This window comes from Oncorhynchus tshawytscha, linkage group LG12 (genome assembly GCF_018296145.1).
Source record: "Oncorhynchus tshawytscha isolate Ot180627B linkage group LG12, Otsh_v2.0, whole genome shotgun sequence".
Lineage (NCBI taxonomy): Eukaryota > Metazoa > Chordata > Actinopteri > Salmoniformes > Salmonidae > Oncorhynchus > Oncorhynchus tshawytscha.
This window is the reverse complement of record NC_056440.1, coordinates 41229449-41245911: the sequence shown is the minus strand read 5'-3', so window position 1 is coordinate 41245911 and position 16463 is coordinate 41229449. Positions and strand designations below refer to the sequence as shown.

Sequence of the window (16463 nt, the reverse complement as noted above, 5' to 3'; positions counted from 1 at the left end):
TTCATGGCTAATTTAGGAAACAGACAATTTTAGCTAGCTAGTTAGCCACCGTAGGACAACACAACAAGATGCAACAATTCAAGTTGTTTCTGTCAATGACATATTCCTCTTGATGCGATGTGATGGAGTGAAGCCTAATCCAAACTGGCGTTCCTTTACACAGTTGAGCTCAATCATTTTAGCTCAATGCTGATTGGCTATTACTTTATACTTTTTTTCTCAAGGGAGGCCAAATGATCGCTGGCTTCCCTTGCATTCAATGCTATTGGTGGCGACAATACCATACTATTTATGACCAGACAGCATCAGATAGATGGCCTACACGTACAGAAACAGAGGAGCTTTGTTTCGCTCGGTTTGATGCTTTTTCCAGTGAGATATATTCAGCCTCATGCAAATTGAAGGAAACTTATGAAAACACAGAGACCAAAGATACATTATTTTATACATGTATTATTTGTTTTTTGGGGGAGGCAATATGTACTATTTTTATTTTCTCTCTTATTTCCTATACTGAACCATGTATAAGTAAAAAAGAGAGTCAATAACGTCTGTCCCTCTCTCTCTTGCATCTGATTAGTCTAGCTAAATCCATCACCTGAGGGCACACCTTTCCGTACCGTGCGCTCACATTTCTTAATTCCAGCCGCAAGAGGGAGGTGTTGATTGTGATACAGAACCGAGTTGTCTGCTGCTAGTCTGCCTATCATCATCATCATCATCATCGGGGTCTGGCTGGCTGTTGTATTTGCGTCGGAACGGTCCGAGCTAAAAAAGTGATTTGGCTAAAGGATGTGGGATTAAAAGAGTATAAACGGACAACATACCTCCCTGGTTTTAATTTGTTTAACGTTACCGTCTCTGCTTCGAAATGTCGGGGAAAATAGAGAGTAAGCAAGGTAAGCTCGTCTAGACTGGACTAGGTAGATAAATAGCTAACGGTAGCTAGCTGTTAGTCTGGGGTTTGTCTGCCTCTTGTAGCCCGAAATGCGGCCAGCCAGTGTGGTTTGGTCTAGCTGTGGATCAAAGGCCGATTCTAACACCAAACTTCCACATTTTTGCCGTAACAGGAGCTAGCTGGCTATCTACTACATAGTCAATATTTGCTAAACATTCAATCAGTGTTTGACTACCTAGCGAGTTGTTGTTAGTTAGCGAGCCAGATAATATTTGATTTCTAGCTAGAGTGCGCTAGAATTGGATAGATGTTCTATCTACATGCTAGGCTAGCTAGCTAACGTAATTGAAATGGAAAACATTAGGTAGCTAGCTAATTGACACGTTAGCTAGCGATTTTCATAACGTGTGTTCTAGCTAGCTACAATGTTGCAATATAGCTAGCTATATTCGGGTTATATTAGTCAAGTTAGCTAGCTAACGTTAGCTGCCTTTTTTTCCCTGAAAAGATGGTGACGAATTTAACGTTATGGAATATGACTAGCTACTGTAGGTAGCTACAGTACAGTCAGCTGTAGCCCGAATAGAATGTTGTCTTGACCGTAACGGTACTAAACTATCGTTAAGTAGCTAAATACTTTAAATACTTTAGCTACATCCTAACCTAGTTTGCTAATCCATGTTACTTTTAAGATGCACAGTGACAGTAGTCGTCATTCATTCTAGGGTACGTGGTGGGGTCTAGCTAGGTACTGTAAATTAGTAGGCTAACGTTAGTACAGTAACCTTAAGTGTTTTTTTCCATCCCTATGTTTTTTTTTAATAGGCAATAATGGTAACGTACTAATCTGGGTTGGTAATATTACAGTACCTCATGCACCACCAGCACTGACTTTACTAATCAGGCACTAGCTATTCGAGGAGAACGACAAGTACTTTGTTTAATTCACTGTGTTTGAGTTTCCCCCTTAGCTTGGGTTCTCGAACTATTATGAGTCAAAGCTAGTTCTCTATATCACGGAATACTGAAAAGCTCCTTTGACTGGAGAGTCTCTTCCTCTTCAGTCAAGTGTTCCCATCTGTTGCCACTTGTACCATGTATGTGTTCTAGCTATGTATTTTGTGAGTTGTCACTGGAGAGCTAGTTGAGACTGCTATGGACGGGAGTCAAGCCAACCTATCTTTTTTTGCAACCTTGGAATGAATTTGGTATGTTTGTTACTCATACCTGAGTTGTCCAAGTACAGTGTATTCGAAAAGTATTCAGACCCCTTGACTTTTCCCCATATTTGTTACGTTATAGCCTTATTCTAAAATTGATTTGTTTGTTTTTTACCCTCAATCTACACTCAATACACCATAATGACAAAGAAAAAACAGGTTATTAGACATTTTTGCACATGTATGGAAATATCATTCACATAAGTATTCAGACCCTTTACTCAATACTTTGAAGCACCTTTGCCAGTGATTACAGCCTTGCGTTGTCTTGGATATGATGATATAAGCTTGGCACACCTGTATTTGGGGAGTTTATCCCATTCTTCTCTGCAGATCCTCTCAAGCACTGTCAGGTTTGAATAGGACAGCTATTTTCAGGTTTTTCCAGAGTTGTTCGATCGGGTTCAAGTCCGAGCTTAGATAGGTCCGGGCTTTGGGGCGGCAGGGTAGCCTAGTGGTTAGAGTGTTGGACTAGTAACCGGAAGGTTGCAAGTTCAAACCCCCGAGCTGACAAGGTACAAATCTGTCGTTCTGCCCCTGAACAGGCAGTTAACCCACTGTTCTAGGCCGTCATTGAAAATAAGAATTTGTTCTTAACTGACTTGCCTAGTTAAATAAAGGTAAAATAAATAAATAAAAGATCACTCAAGGGCATTCAGAGACTTGTCCCGAAGTCACTCCTGCATTGTCTTGGCTGTGTGCTTAGGGTTGTTGTCCTGTTAGGTGAACATTGGCCCCAGCTTTGGAGCATGTTTTCATGAAGGATCTCTCTGTACTTTGCTCTGTTAATTTTTCCCTCTATCCTGACTAGTCTCCCAGTCCCTGCTGCTGAAAAACTCCCCCACAGCATGATGCTGCCACCACAATGCTTCACAGTAGGGATGGTACCAGGTTTCCTCCAGGCGTGAAGCTTGGCATTCAGGCCAAAGAGTTCAACCTTGGTTTTATCAGACCAGAGAATCTTGTTTCTCATGGTCAGAGAGTTCTTTAGGTGCCTTTTGGAAAACTCCAAGCGGGCTGTTATGTGCCTTCTTTTAATGCTTCCGTCTGGCTACTCTGATTGGTGGAGTGCTGCAGAGATGGTTGTCCATCTGGAAGGTTCTCCCATCTCCACAGAGGAACTTTGGAGCTCTGTCAGAGTAACCATCAGGTTCTTGGTCACCAAGGCCCTTCTCCCCTGATTGCTCAGTTTGTTCAGGCGGTCAGCTATAGGTGGTTCCAAACTTCTTCCGTTTAAGAATGATGGAGGCCACTGTATTCTTGGGGACCTTCAATGCTGCAGACATTTTTTTGGTACCTTTCTCCAGATCTGTGCCTCGACACAATTCTGTCTGGGAGCTCTATGGACAATTCCTTTGACCTCATGTTATGGTTTTTGCTCTGAGGTGCGAAGTCAACTGTGGGACCTTATATAGACAGGTGTGTGCCTTTCCTAATCATGTCCAATCAATTGAATTTACCACAGGTGGAATCCAGTCAAGTTGTTGGAACATCTCAAGGATGATCAATGGAAACAGGATGCACCTGAGCTCAATTTCGAGTCTCATAGCAAAGGGTCTGAATACTTATGTAAATAAGGTCTTTCTGTTTTACAAACATTTCTAAAAACCTGTTTTTGCTTTGTCATTAGGGGGTATTGTGTGTTGATTGATGAGGGAAAACTTTTGAATAAGGCTAACATAACAATGTGGAAAAAGTCAAAGGGGTCTGAATACTTTCCGAATGCACTGTATGTCCCACCCCTAAGTATGTCCAACTTACAGTATGCCCTACTCAGTCTATTTCCCTGGTTTGTTTTTGCACTAAAATGTCTGTCTCTGGTTATGAATCGATTGAAAATATGTTCCTGGTGTATCTTTTCCGTAATGGTTTATTAGCTCGGATTCCACACTATGCTATAATTTGTGGTTTTGTGCAAACAAGCAAGTAGAATCATGGAATTCTGGAGACGTTGTCCCAATACGAGTTTCAAAATGTGTTGTAGCCTAATTAAAACAAACTCTGTGGTGTAGCCTACAGATGGGGTCTGATTTTAAAGAACTGGGTATTTGCCCAATGGCGGTAACTCATGAGCCATGGGAAAAGGTTTAGGCTAGTGCAAGCAAGTGGAGCAGCACGTGTCTTTTCTCGCCTACAAGTAGCCAGCAGATCCGACCCACATGCTTAGAGCTCCACTAAGGTCGGACAGCCCCCCCCGCCCGGATGCGTCCCGAGATATGGTTCGGAAAACACACCTTTATCCAGGAATGAGAAATGGCCTTTAATCCTCATGCTAGGTAGCAGAAGCCACAATAGCCATTTTTGGAATGGCAGTGTGGGCCAATCAGTTTCTTTGTTGTTCAATGACATTCCATAATGGCTGCTGTGGCTACTGCTAGCTAGCATGAGGATTAATGCTAGCTAGCATTGTCTCATCCCTGGATTGATGTATGTTTTTCCGAGCCATATCTTGCGCTGGCTCCGCGTTTTCGTAATCTACCCAAGAAGCCTGTCCGACCCCAGTGCAGCTGTAAGCAAGCGGGTCGGATCTGCTGGCTACCCTACAAGATGCTATTGTATTTGCTACTGTGTGTACTACTGGAAAATTTCACAGTAACGGAATCACGCATTGCTAGTTTTTTTCCACTCTAAAATGTATATCAAACAAAGACCATGATTTCAAAGTTTAACAAACCATACAACTCTATGCACAAGGATTACTTTGAACAATTTCTGCTAAAAAATGTACAAAAACTAAATTGGTGAAAGAACTGTGCAGATGCATACTTTGGTAATAGAATTACTGTAAAATCTCCCACAGATTTTTATGTGGCCACATTTTCCAATAACTCTATTAAATACGCTACTTACCAAAAGTATGTGGACACCTGCTCGTCTGGGGGAAAAAATCTCATTCCCAAATCATGGGCATTGATATGGAGTTGGTCCCCTGTTTGCTGCCACAACACCCTCCACTCTTCTGGGAAGGCTTCCATTCAGCGATGAGCATTGGTGAGGTCGGGCACTGATGTTGGGGGATTAGGCCTGGCTCGCAGTCGGCGTTCCAATCCAAGGTGTTCAATGGGGTTGAGGTCAGGGAACTGTGCAGGCCAGTCAAATTCCACACCAATCTTGACAAATCATTTCTCTATGGACCTCGCTTTGTGCACAGGAGCATTGTCATGCTGAAGTACGAAAGGGCCTTCCCCAAACTGTAGCCACAAAGTTGGAAGCACAGAATTGTCTAGAATGTCATTGTATGCTGTGCCATGTTGAAAGTGACTGAGCTCTTCAGTAAGGCCATTCTACTGCCAATGTTTTCCTATGGAGATTGCGTGGCTGTGTGCTCGATTTTTATACACCTGTCAGCAACGGGTGTGGCTGAAATAGCCAAATCCATTAATTTGAATGGGTGTCCACATTCTTTGTGTGCGTCGTGTATCTGCTCCAAATTAAGATTCAAATAAGTCTGTAGAAAGTATGGCTTGTCAACTATGACATGGCACCTTGAGATTGGGAAAACAAATATTTGGGTTATTGAACTACAGCAAGTGACGTGGATTTACACCCGGTGACGGAATTATGATAACTGAATTATATCATGGGTCCCTGATCTGTACTACACAGAAATGCATTGTTATGAATCTAATGCACAGCAAAGAAGAGCAGAGTAAGGTAGCGGTTTGTACAGTCCAGTTGCGTATGGTAGAGTATAGTACAATATACTGTATTGTACTCTACTATCCAAACTTGTGAAACACACTTCTATGATGGACTGGACCAAATCTGATCCCATCTTTGGACATTAACATCCAAGGCCAGGGTGGACTGACCAAATTTGAACTACTTTTCAACGTTCGTGGACATCTAGTGTTGGTCGGTGCTCAGTGGGTGAGGATGCTGGTTACAGTAAATGGAACAAGAGGGGGCTCATGAGTAGATGTCAGTAAGAGCTGGGAGAGGTGACATTAACTGGAGAGAAAGCGAGGCAGAGGGAGAGATGGACAGAGGGGGTAGCAGTATAAAACGATCATAATGGAGAAAGACTCATTGAAATCACTTAGAATGTGTGTTGCCGCCCGAGGGTCATGCACTACTCATAAAGCACATTTTTGAACTTTTATTAATCATAAACATAAAATACAATCAGACCGTCTGAAATGTAAAAAATATCGTAGTGATATTTTGGCTTTATCGCCCAGTCATACACTTTACTGTGTTTTATTTTAAAGTAATGGTTTATCGTTTCCAGATTTCTATTAAATATGACCTATAATTACTTACAATATGAGTTAAATAGTTTTCCTTCCAAAAAATGGTAATTAAGTATGTTAAAAAGCAGGTTTTCTGTTTTGTAATGGTGTTAGGCTTACACTCACACCATTCTGTTGTTGGTGTATGCTGGTTATTTAAAAATATGCATGCGAGTAGAACGCTGATTGGCCAGCTCATATCATACTTCATGAGGAAATGGCAAGCATTTTTACAATCGTCTGTTTGAGATACACGTATGAAGTGTTTCCCCCACCCAATTTATGCTTTGGCCACAAATAAGTCAGCAACATTATTTGGGTGTGAGTTCACAGCATATGTGATATTTTCACTCAGTTACTTTAAGTATGTTTATGTTTTGCAGACAAAATCTTACCAGAGCCGACAGATCCGTATTGAACACAGTCTGAGGCCCTACATTTCATTGTATGTGCTCTCTCTTGAAGTGATGTTGCTTAATACTATCAGTAGGTGTATTTTAGGCAGACACTTCCTCCCATGGGGAGAGAGCTATAGATGCAATGTCTTTTTGTTGTGGCTGCATCTCTAAAATTAACCTTCATCTTCAGTTGTTCTCTGCAGTTTTTCTTGGTTGAGAGACCAGATATGTTTTTATGCGTGACCTACTTCTGTGGTTGTTTCGGGGTTTATTTAAATGTGGAGAGGCTGAGACCTACTAACATGGTGAGAACACTGCCTCAGTCATGGCTGTTCTGGCCTCTCCTTTGTTTACAACCATTGTGGAGAAACCTCCCTCTCGGTGAAGTGATTTCCACCCTCGCACAGAGACCGAGTAAACAGGCGAGTTTACTGTACCCTCTTGCTTATGTTACTTTTCTTCTCAAGCTAGCTGGACTGGCTGTTGCAAATGGATGCATAGCAATCATGCCTTATTGTCAAAAGAGAACTCTCACTAGTACGGTGTTTCAGTTCAATTAGTTTTGAAATGTAATAGGAAGTAGTGAGGAGAACCCTGACTCTAAAACGGGCTATGTAGGCTGTTGTCTGAATGTATCTATTACAGGAAGGCAAATGGTTCAGCCCTCACACGATGTTGGAGACCGATGCCTCAGCCATTTAGTTTATCTTTTGGTTTAATAGTCGGTGTGCATGTTGACCTGAGAGAAAAGTGACCTGTCATAGCTTGCAGAACAGCGGGAAATAGCCTGTCATCCACAGTAGCCAGCTGTTAGCATCCTATTGAGCGGCAACAGCCAGCTTCCGGCAGGGAGAGCAGTCAGAACACACACACACATAGCCTCATTTATTGTTCAATGTCTAGGCCTAGATGGATTAATTCTGTCGCACATGATCGATGTAGACTATACATTTTTCTCAACTTGAGCACTGCTCAATAGCGGAGGTGCTAATTCCTTGTTTTGCTGAGTTCACCGTATTGTACATTGCTCTCCATTTACTATTTTCTTGTATGCTCATTAGCAAAGAATACACTATCCCAATTTTAGCTTCAAGACACCAGAAATGTGTAAAACCTAAAGTAGATTGTACTGATTTATTGGCACATTGAACCATATCGTGCGCCAAAGTATAAAAACTTTGTATACAGTGTTAAAACAATGACGTCCTATCTGATTTGTGCCATCTTTATGCACGTTCGCCATTGTTTTTGTGCCCTGCTTGCTGTTTAATGACTTGGTCTATTGATGTGTTTCTTACCACTCTTTGTAATGGCCTCTGTATTATTTGATCACTGGGTGTGCCGTGCCGTCAGCAATGCTGGCAGTAGCCTAGATACGAGCTCCAAACGATGGCTTTTTTGTTTTTCTTCAACCTGTCTACACCGCTTAATTCACTGAGCAAGTCAATGTTTAGGCTAGGTGTATAAGCCTTTTTTGTTGTTGAAGGTATATCGTTTGAAAGTCTTGACTGAAATATTAGTGTACACTTTAGTGCTGAGTGATTTGTGCTTTTTGAGGTTGGTTTATATTTTATTATATACATACATTATGTAGGTTCAATGCGGTAACAACACAGAATGAAACATTTGATTGTAGTGGCTGCCCATTCCTATCACTTATTAGGCTCTAACCATAATTTATTCATATTACCTAAATAAAATATTTAGCCACACACACACACACACACACACACACACACACACACACACACACACACACACACACAGTACCAGTGAAAAGTTTGGACACCTACTCATTCCAGGTTTTTTCTTTATGTTTACAATTTTCTACATTGTAGAATAATAGTAAAGACATCAACATATGAAATAACACATATGGAATCATGTAGTAACCAAAAAAGTGTTAAAATATGTTTTATATTTTAGATTCTTCAAAGTAGCCACCCTTTGCCTTGATACAGCTTTGCACGCTCTTGGCATTCTCTAAACCAGCTTTATGAGGTTGTCACCTGGAATGCAATTTCAATTAACAGGTATGCCTTGTTAAAAGTTAATTTGTCTAATTTCTTTCCTCCTTAATGCTTTTGAGATAATCAATTGTGTTGTGACAAGGTAGTGGTGGTATACAGAAGATAGCCCTATTTTGTAAAAGACCAAGTCCATTTTATGGCAAGCACAGCTCAAATAATCAAAGAGAAATGACGGTCCATCATTACTTGAAGACATGAAGGTCAGTCAATCTGGAAAATGTTAAGAACTTTGAAAGTTTATTCAAGTGCAGTCGCAAAAACCAAGCGCTATGATGAAACTGCCTCTCATGAGGACCACTACAGGAAAGGAAGACCCAGAGTTACCTCTGCTGCAGGGGATAAGTTCATTAGAGTTAACTGCACCTCAGATTGCAGCCCAAATAAATGCTTCACAGAGTTCAAGTAACAGACACATCTAAACATCAACTGTTCAGAGGAGACTGTGTGAATCAGGCTGTCATGATTGAAGAAGACTGTTCTTCTTTTTGGTGTCCTTCAGTAGTGGTGTCTTTGCAGCAATTCAACCATGACGGCCTGATTCACGCAGTCTCCTCTGAATAGTTGATGTTTAGATGTGTCTGTTACTTGAACTCTTGGGCCTAGAAACACAAGCAATGGATATAATTAGACCGGTGGAAATCTGTCCTTTGGTCTGAGTCCAAATGTGTGATTTTTGGTTCAAACCGGCATGTCTTTGAGACTTAGAGTAGGTGAATGGATGACCTCTGCATGTGTGGTTCCCACCGTGAAGCATGGAGGTGGAGGTCTGATGGTTTGGGGGGTGCTTTGTTGGTGACACTATCTGTGATTTTATTTAGAATTCAAGGCACACTTAACCAGCATGGCTACCACAGCATTCTGCAGGGATACATCATCCCATCTGGGTTGCACTTAGTCCCACTATCATTGGTTTTTCAACAGGACATTGACCCAACACACCTGTTTTGAATCCCAGCCCCTGAGACCTTTTTGCCCCTTGGTAGGCCATCTTTGTAAATAAGATTGTTCTTAATGGACTTGCCTAGTTAAATAAAAATACCTTTTCATGTCTCTATCACCCTTCCTCTCCGTGTCTGCCGGCCCTACAGGCTTGCCCGGCAAGAACCAATGAGAACAGGCAGCTGTAGGCACAATGGATTCTGGTCATTGTTGTTAATTATCACGTTTTCTGCACTTAACTATTATGAGTTGGACATGTCCCAGAAGAGATCTCTGGGACATGAGAAATGGCACAAACAGCATGTTGAAGGACAGAAAAACGGCCGAGCTAAATGGAATTGAAATATACTAATTGAACCGATGTGGTCAATTAGTTATTTAAAAACTGAAATCACTCAGCACTAGTAAAGTTATTTTAGTGGGACTGGGAGTAGCCTATATTCACACCCACTCTTGTGTCCTGAATACTGAGGATGAATACTCTTTATCACTGAATGCAGTGCTAGATTCAGAAATCATATGCCACCAATGTATTTCATTGATTTGTTTTGGGGTCCCAGTGTCCATTTGCAAGGTTCACTATGTTGTCCTTAACGCATGATGCCTGGCTACCATTGGACACGTGTCCGGACTCCGGTGTATGTAAGGCCACTGCTGCTCAGGCAAGACTGAGTTGAGCAGTCAAGCTGTTTCCACGGGCGTCTCCAGGGGAAGACTGTTGCAGTATGTGGTGAGCATCTCTCCACACGATCTGCCCTCAGGTCTGCACTGAGGTGGAACTAATAGAGCTTTAGTGGAAACCACTGCACATTGGGAAGCACTGCACAGGGAAAGGGAATCATAAAATGCGTATACCTAGTTTTTATATTGTTACGTGACAAGTGTATATGAAATTAGCCAGAGACAACACACCCAGTGACAATCAACCTCTCCTTGTCCCAGTCTGTAATCCCCACATACAGTGGGGCAAAAAAGTATTTAGTCAATAAACTTTTGTTATCTCAATACTTTGTTATATACCCTTTATTGGCAATGACAGAGGTGAAGACTTACAGAAAACGTTTGACAAGGTTTTCACACACTGTTGCTGGCATTTTGGCCCATTCCTCCATGCAGATCTCCTCTAGAGCAGTGATGTTTTTGGGCTGTTGCTAGGCAACATGGACTTTCAACTCCCTCCAAAGATTTTCGATGGGGTTGAGATCTGGAGACTGGCTAGGCCACTCCAGGACCTTGAAATGCTTCTTACGAAGCCACTCCTTCGTTGCCCGGGCGGTTGTGTTTGGGATCATTGTCATGCTGAAAGACCCAGCCACATTTCATCTTCAATGCCCTTGCTGAGGTTTTCACTCCAAATCTCACGATACATGGCCCCATTCATTCTTTCCTTTACACGGATCAGTCGTCCTGGTCCCTTTGCAGGAAAAACAGCCCCAAAGCATGATGTTTCCACCCCCATGCTTCACAGTAAGTATGGTGTTCTTTGGATGCAACTCAGCATTCTTTGTCCTCCAAACACGACGAGTTGAGTTTTTACCAAAAAGTTATATTTTGGTTTCATCTGACCATATAACATTCTCCCAATCTTCTTCTGGATCATCCAAATGCTCTCTAGCAAACTTCAGACGGGCCTGGACATGTACTGGCTTAAGCAGGGGGACACGTCTGGCACTGCAGGATTTGAGTCCCTGGCGGCGTAGTGTGTTACTGATGGTAGGCTTTGTTACTTTGGTCCCAGCTCTCTGCAGGTCATTCACTAGGTCCCCCCGTGTGGTCCTGGGATTTTTGCTCACCGTTCTTGTGATAATTTTGACCCCACGGGGTGAGATCTTGCGTGGAGCCCCAGATCGAGGGAGATTATCAGTGGTCTTGTATGTCTTCCATTTCCTAATAATTGCTCCCACAGTTGATTTCTTCAAACCAAGTTGCTTACCTATTGCAGATGCAGTCTTCCCAGCCTGGTGCAGGTCTACAATTTTGTTTCTGGTGTCCTTTGACAGCTCTTTGGTCTTGGCCATAGTGGAGTTTGGAGTTTGACTGTTTGAGGTTGTGGACAGGTGTCTTTTATACTGATAACTAGTTCAAACAGGTGCCATTAATACAGGTAACGAGTGGAGGACAGAGGAGCCTCTTAAATAAGAGGTTACAGGTCTGTGAGAGCCAGAAATCTTGCTTGTTTGTAGGTGACCAAATACTTATTTTCCACCATAATTTGCAAATAAATTCATTAAAAATCCTACAATGTGATTGTTTGGGATTTTTCCCCCTCATTTTGTCTGTCATAGTTGAAGTCTACCTATGATGATTTACAGGTCTCTCTCATCTTTTTAAGTAGGAGAACTTGCACAATTGGTGGCTGACTTTTTTGCCCCACTGTAGTTTAAGATGGCCACCGTCATTCCTGTTCCCAATCATTATACGGCTTCATGCTCCAATGACTACCGCCCGTAGCACTCACATCTGTAATCATGAAGTGCTTTGAGAGGCTGGTTATGGCACACAGCAACTCTAACGTCCCAGACACCTCAATTTACATTCCCCCCCAACAGAACCATAGATGACACCATCTCAATTGCACTCCACACTGCCCTCACCTACCTAGATAAGAGGAATACCTATGTGAGTATATTTGTTCATTGAGTACAGACAGCTCAGCGTTCTACACCATTGTCCTCTCCAAGCGCATCACCAAGCTTTTTACCCTGGGACTGAACACCTCCCTCTGCAACTAGATACTGGACTTCCTTACGGACCAATCCCAGGTGGTGAGGGTAGGCAACATCACCTTCGCCACGCTGACCCCTAACACGGGGGCCCCACAGGGGTGTGTGCTTAGTCACCTCCTCCCTACTCCCTGTTCACCAACGACTGCGTGGCCATGCACGACCCCAACATCATCAAGTTTGCTGACGACACAATGGTGGTTGGCCTGATCACCTGTGACGATGAGACGGCCTACAGGGCGGAGGTCAGTGACCTGGCAGTGTGGGGCTGGAACAACAACCTCAACGTAACTAAGACCAAGGAACTGATTTTGGACTACAGGAAACGGGAGCGAGCACACCCCAATCCACTTTGATGGGGCTGCAGTGGAGCGGGTCGAGAGCTTCAAGTTCCTTGGCTTTGTTCTTCTTTTTATATCTCGTGTGTTTTTGTTCTACCTTGTTATTTTTAGTATTACATTGTTATTTATTACTGCATTGTTGGGGTTAGAGCGTGCAAGAAAGTCAAATCACAAAGAATTTAAAATGTTCCACACACACGGACACAGTCGTGAAGGCGCGACAGCTGTACCGTTGAGAGCATCTTGCCTGGCTGCATCGCTGCTTAGTATTGCAATCGCACCGCCCTTGATCAAATGGCACTACAGTGGCTGGTGCAGACATCCCAGTACATCACTGAGGCCAAGCTCCTTGCCATCCAGAACCTCTGTGTCAGGCGGTGTTAAATAAAGGCCCGGAAAATAGTTAAACTCCAACCACCCAAGCCATAGACTGCTCTCTGCTTCCGCACGTTAAGCGGTTACCGGTGCATCAAGTCTGACACCAACAGGCTCCTGAACAGCTTCTATCCCCATGCCATAAGACTGCTAAATAGCTAACTAAATAGCTACACGGACTATCAGAGTTGACCTTTTGTATTTGATTCATATTTCTCTATACTCACACTATGCACACTGATACTCCAACACGCATACAAACACTCATTCCACGATTTGCTCACAGACGCATAATATTAACGTACATTTTATATTAATTCTATATACACACACCCACATACAATCATCATATGTGCTTCTGCTACTCTGTTTATCATATATCCTGATGCCTAGTTACCTTACCCCTATGCATATCTACCTCTATTGATCCAGTATCCCTGCACATTGTAAATATGGTGCTGGAACTGACCCTGTACATAGTATGCTTACTTATGTTATTGTGTTCTTCTTTTTATATCTCGTGTGTTTTTGTTCTACCTTATTATTTTTAGTTTTTAGTTTGGTTATTGATTACTGCATTGTTGGGGTTAGAGCTTGCAAAGAAAGGCATTTCACCGTACTTGTGCATGTGACCTTAACTTGAAACTTAAGTCCCTCTGTTCAATTTAGTCTGTAGTCAAACAAGATTTTACTTCTGTTTAATTAAATAGTCTGGTTTTAAAGGGAAAGAGTATCAAAACTAACAGAGAGCCTATTCTGGAAATGCGACATGTTTGAAGAGTATATTGTTACAGTCCATGTCTAAAAATAAGCTAAATCAAAAAGGTTTTGAAATATTAATATGTTGAATGTTTTTATTTTATTTCAGATTCTTGACTTTTCTACATTTTGTTACGTTACAGCCTTATTCGAAAATGTATTAAATAAAAATAATTGTCAGCAATCTACACATATTAACCCATAATGATAAAGCAAAGACAGATTTTTTGAAATTAACAAAAAAAACTGAAATACCTTATTTACATAAGTATTCAGACCCTTTGCTATGAGACTTGAAATTGAGCTCAGGTGCATTCTGTTTTCATTAATCATCTTTGAGATGTTTCTACAACTTGACTGGATTCCACCTGTGGTAAATTCAATTGATTGGAGATGATATGGAAATGCACACACCTTTCTATATAAGGTCCCACAGTTGACAATGCATGTCAGAGAAAATACCAAGCCATGAAGTCGAAGGAATTGTCCGTAGAGCCCCGATACAGGATTGTATCGATGCACAGATCTGGGGAAGGGTACCAAAAAATTTCTTCTGCAGCATTGAAGGACCCCAAGAACACAGTGGTTCCATCATTCTTAAATGGAAGAAGTTTGGAACCACCAAGAGCTGGTCGCCTGGCCAAACTGAACAATCCGGGGAGAAGGGCCTTGGTCAGGGAGGTGACCAAGAACCCAATGGTCACTCTGACAGAGCTCTAGAGTTCCTCTGTGGAGATGGGAGAACTTTCAATAAGGACAACATCTCTGCAGCACTCCACCTTTCATGGTACAGTGGCCAGATGTAAGCTACTCCTCAGTAAAATGTACATGCCAGCCTGCTTGGAGTTTGCCAAAAGGCACCTGAAGGACTCTCAGACCATGAGAAACAAGATTCTCTGGTCTGATGAAACCAAGATTGAACTCTTTGGCCTGAATGCCAAGCGTCACATCTGGAAGAAACCTGTCACCCTTCTTACGGTGAAGCATGGTGGTGGTAGCATCATGCTGATGGTTATGGGAGTGTGATGCAGGGACTGGGAGACTAGTGAGGTCGAGGCAAAGGTGAACGGAGCAATACTTACAGTGCCAGTCAAAAAGTTTGGACACACCTACTCATTCAAGGGTTTTTCTTTATTTGACTATTTTCTACATTATAGAATAATAGTGAAGACATCAAAACTATGAAATAACATCTATGGAATCATGTAGTAATCCAAAAAGTGTTAAACAAATCAAAATGTATTTTATTTGAAATTCTTCAAAGTAGCCAGCTTTACACACTCTTGGAATTCTCTCAAACATCTTCACCTGGAATGCTTTTCAATTAACAGGTATGCCTTGTTAAGTTAATTTGTGGAATTTCTTTCCTTAAGCCAATCAGTTGTGTTGTGACAAGGTAGAGGTGGTATACAGAAGATAGCCCTATTTGGTAAAATATCAAGTCCAAATAATGGCAAGAACAGCTCAAATAAAGCAATGAGAAACGACAGTCCATCAATCTAAGACATGAAGATCAGTCAACCCGGAACATTTCAAGAACTTGAAAAGTTTCTTCAAGTGCAGTCGCTATGAAACTGGCTCTCATGAGGACCGCCACAGTAAAGGAAGACCCAGAGTTACCTCTGCTGCAGAGGATGTTTATTAGAGTTAACTGCACCTTAGATTGCAGCACAAAAATAAATGCTTCAGAGTTCAAGTAACAGACACATCTCAACACCAACTGTTCAGAGGAAACTGCGTGAATCAGGCCTTCATGGTTGAATTTCTGCAAAGGAACCACTACTAAAGGACATCAATTAAGAAGACACTTGCTTCGTCCAAGAAACACAAGCACTGGACATTAGACCGGTGGAAATCCTGTCCTTTGGTCTGACGCAGAGTAGGTGAACTGATGATCTCTGCATGTGTGGTTCCCACCGTGAAGCATGGAGGAGGTGGTGTGGGGGTGCTTTACTAGTGACACTCAGTATTTTATTTAGAATTCAATGCACACTTAACCAGCATGGCTACCACAACATTCTGCAGCCATACGCCGTCCCATCTGGTTTGCTCTTAGTGAGACTATTATTTTGTTTTTAAACAGGACAATGACCCAACATAACTCCAGGCTGTGTATGGGCTATTTGACCAAGAAGGAGAGTGATGGAGTGCTGCATTCAGATGACTTGGCCTCCACAATCACCAGACCTCAACTCAAATGAGATGTTTGGGATGAGTTGGACCGCAGAGTGAAGGAAAAGCAGCCAACAAGTGCTCAGCATATGTGGGAACTCCTTCAAGACTGTTGGAAAAGCATTCCAGGTGAAGCTGGTTGAGAGAATGCCAAGAGTGTGCAAAGCTGTCATCAAGGCAAAGAGTGGCTGCTTTGAAGAATCTAAAATATATTTAGAATATTTTAACTTTTTTTGGGGTACTACATGATTCCATATGTGTTATTTCATAGTATTGATGTCTTCACTATTATTCTACAATGTAGAAAATAGACAAAATAAAGAAAAGCCCTTTTGCTACATCTGCGATTAATTAATCTGCTAAATATGTGCACGCA

General features: G+C 42.0%; 1 protein-coding gene across 1 annotated transcript in view; it reads left to right on the top strand.

Annotated features, from left to right (window-relative positions):
- Positions 1–641: 641 nt before the first annotated feature.
- Positions 642–16463, top strand: part of LOC112263306 (rap guanine nucleotide exchange factor 1) — a 44730-nt gene continuing 28908 nt past the window's right edge. Inside the window, 1 exon segment of the mRNA XM_024439417.2 lies at positions 642–899. Within this exon segment, the coding sequence (XP_024295185.2) occupies positions 872–899 (28 nt within the window). The 5' untranslated portion in view covers positions 642–871.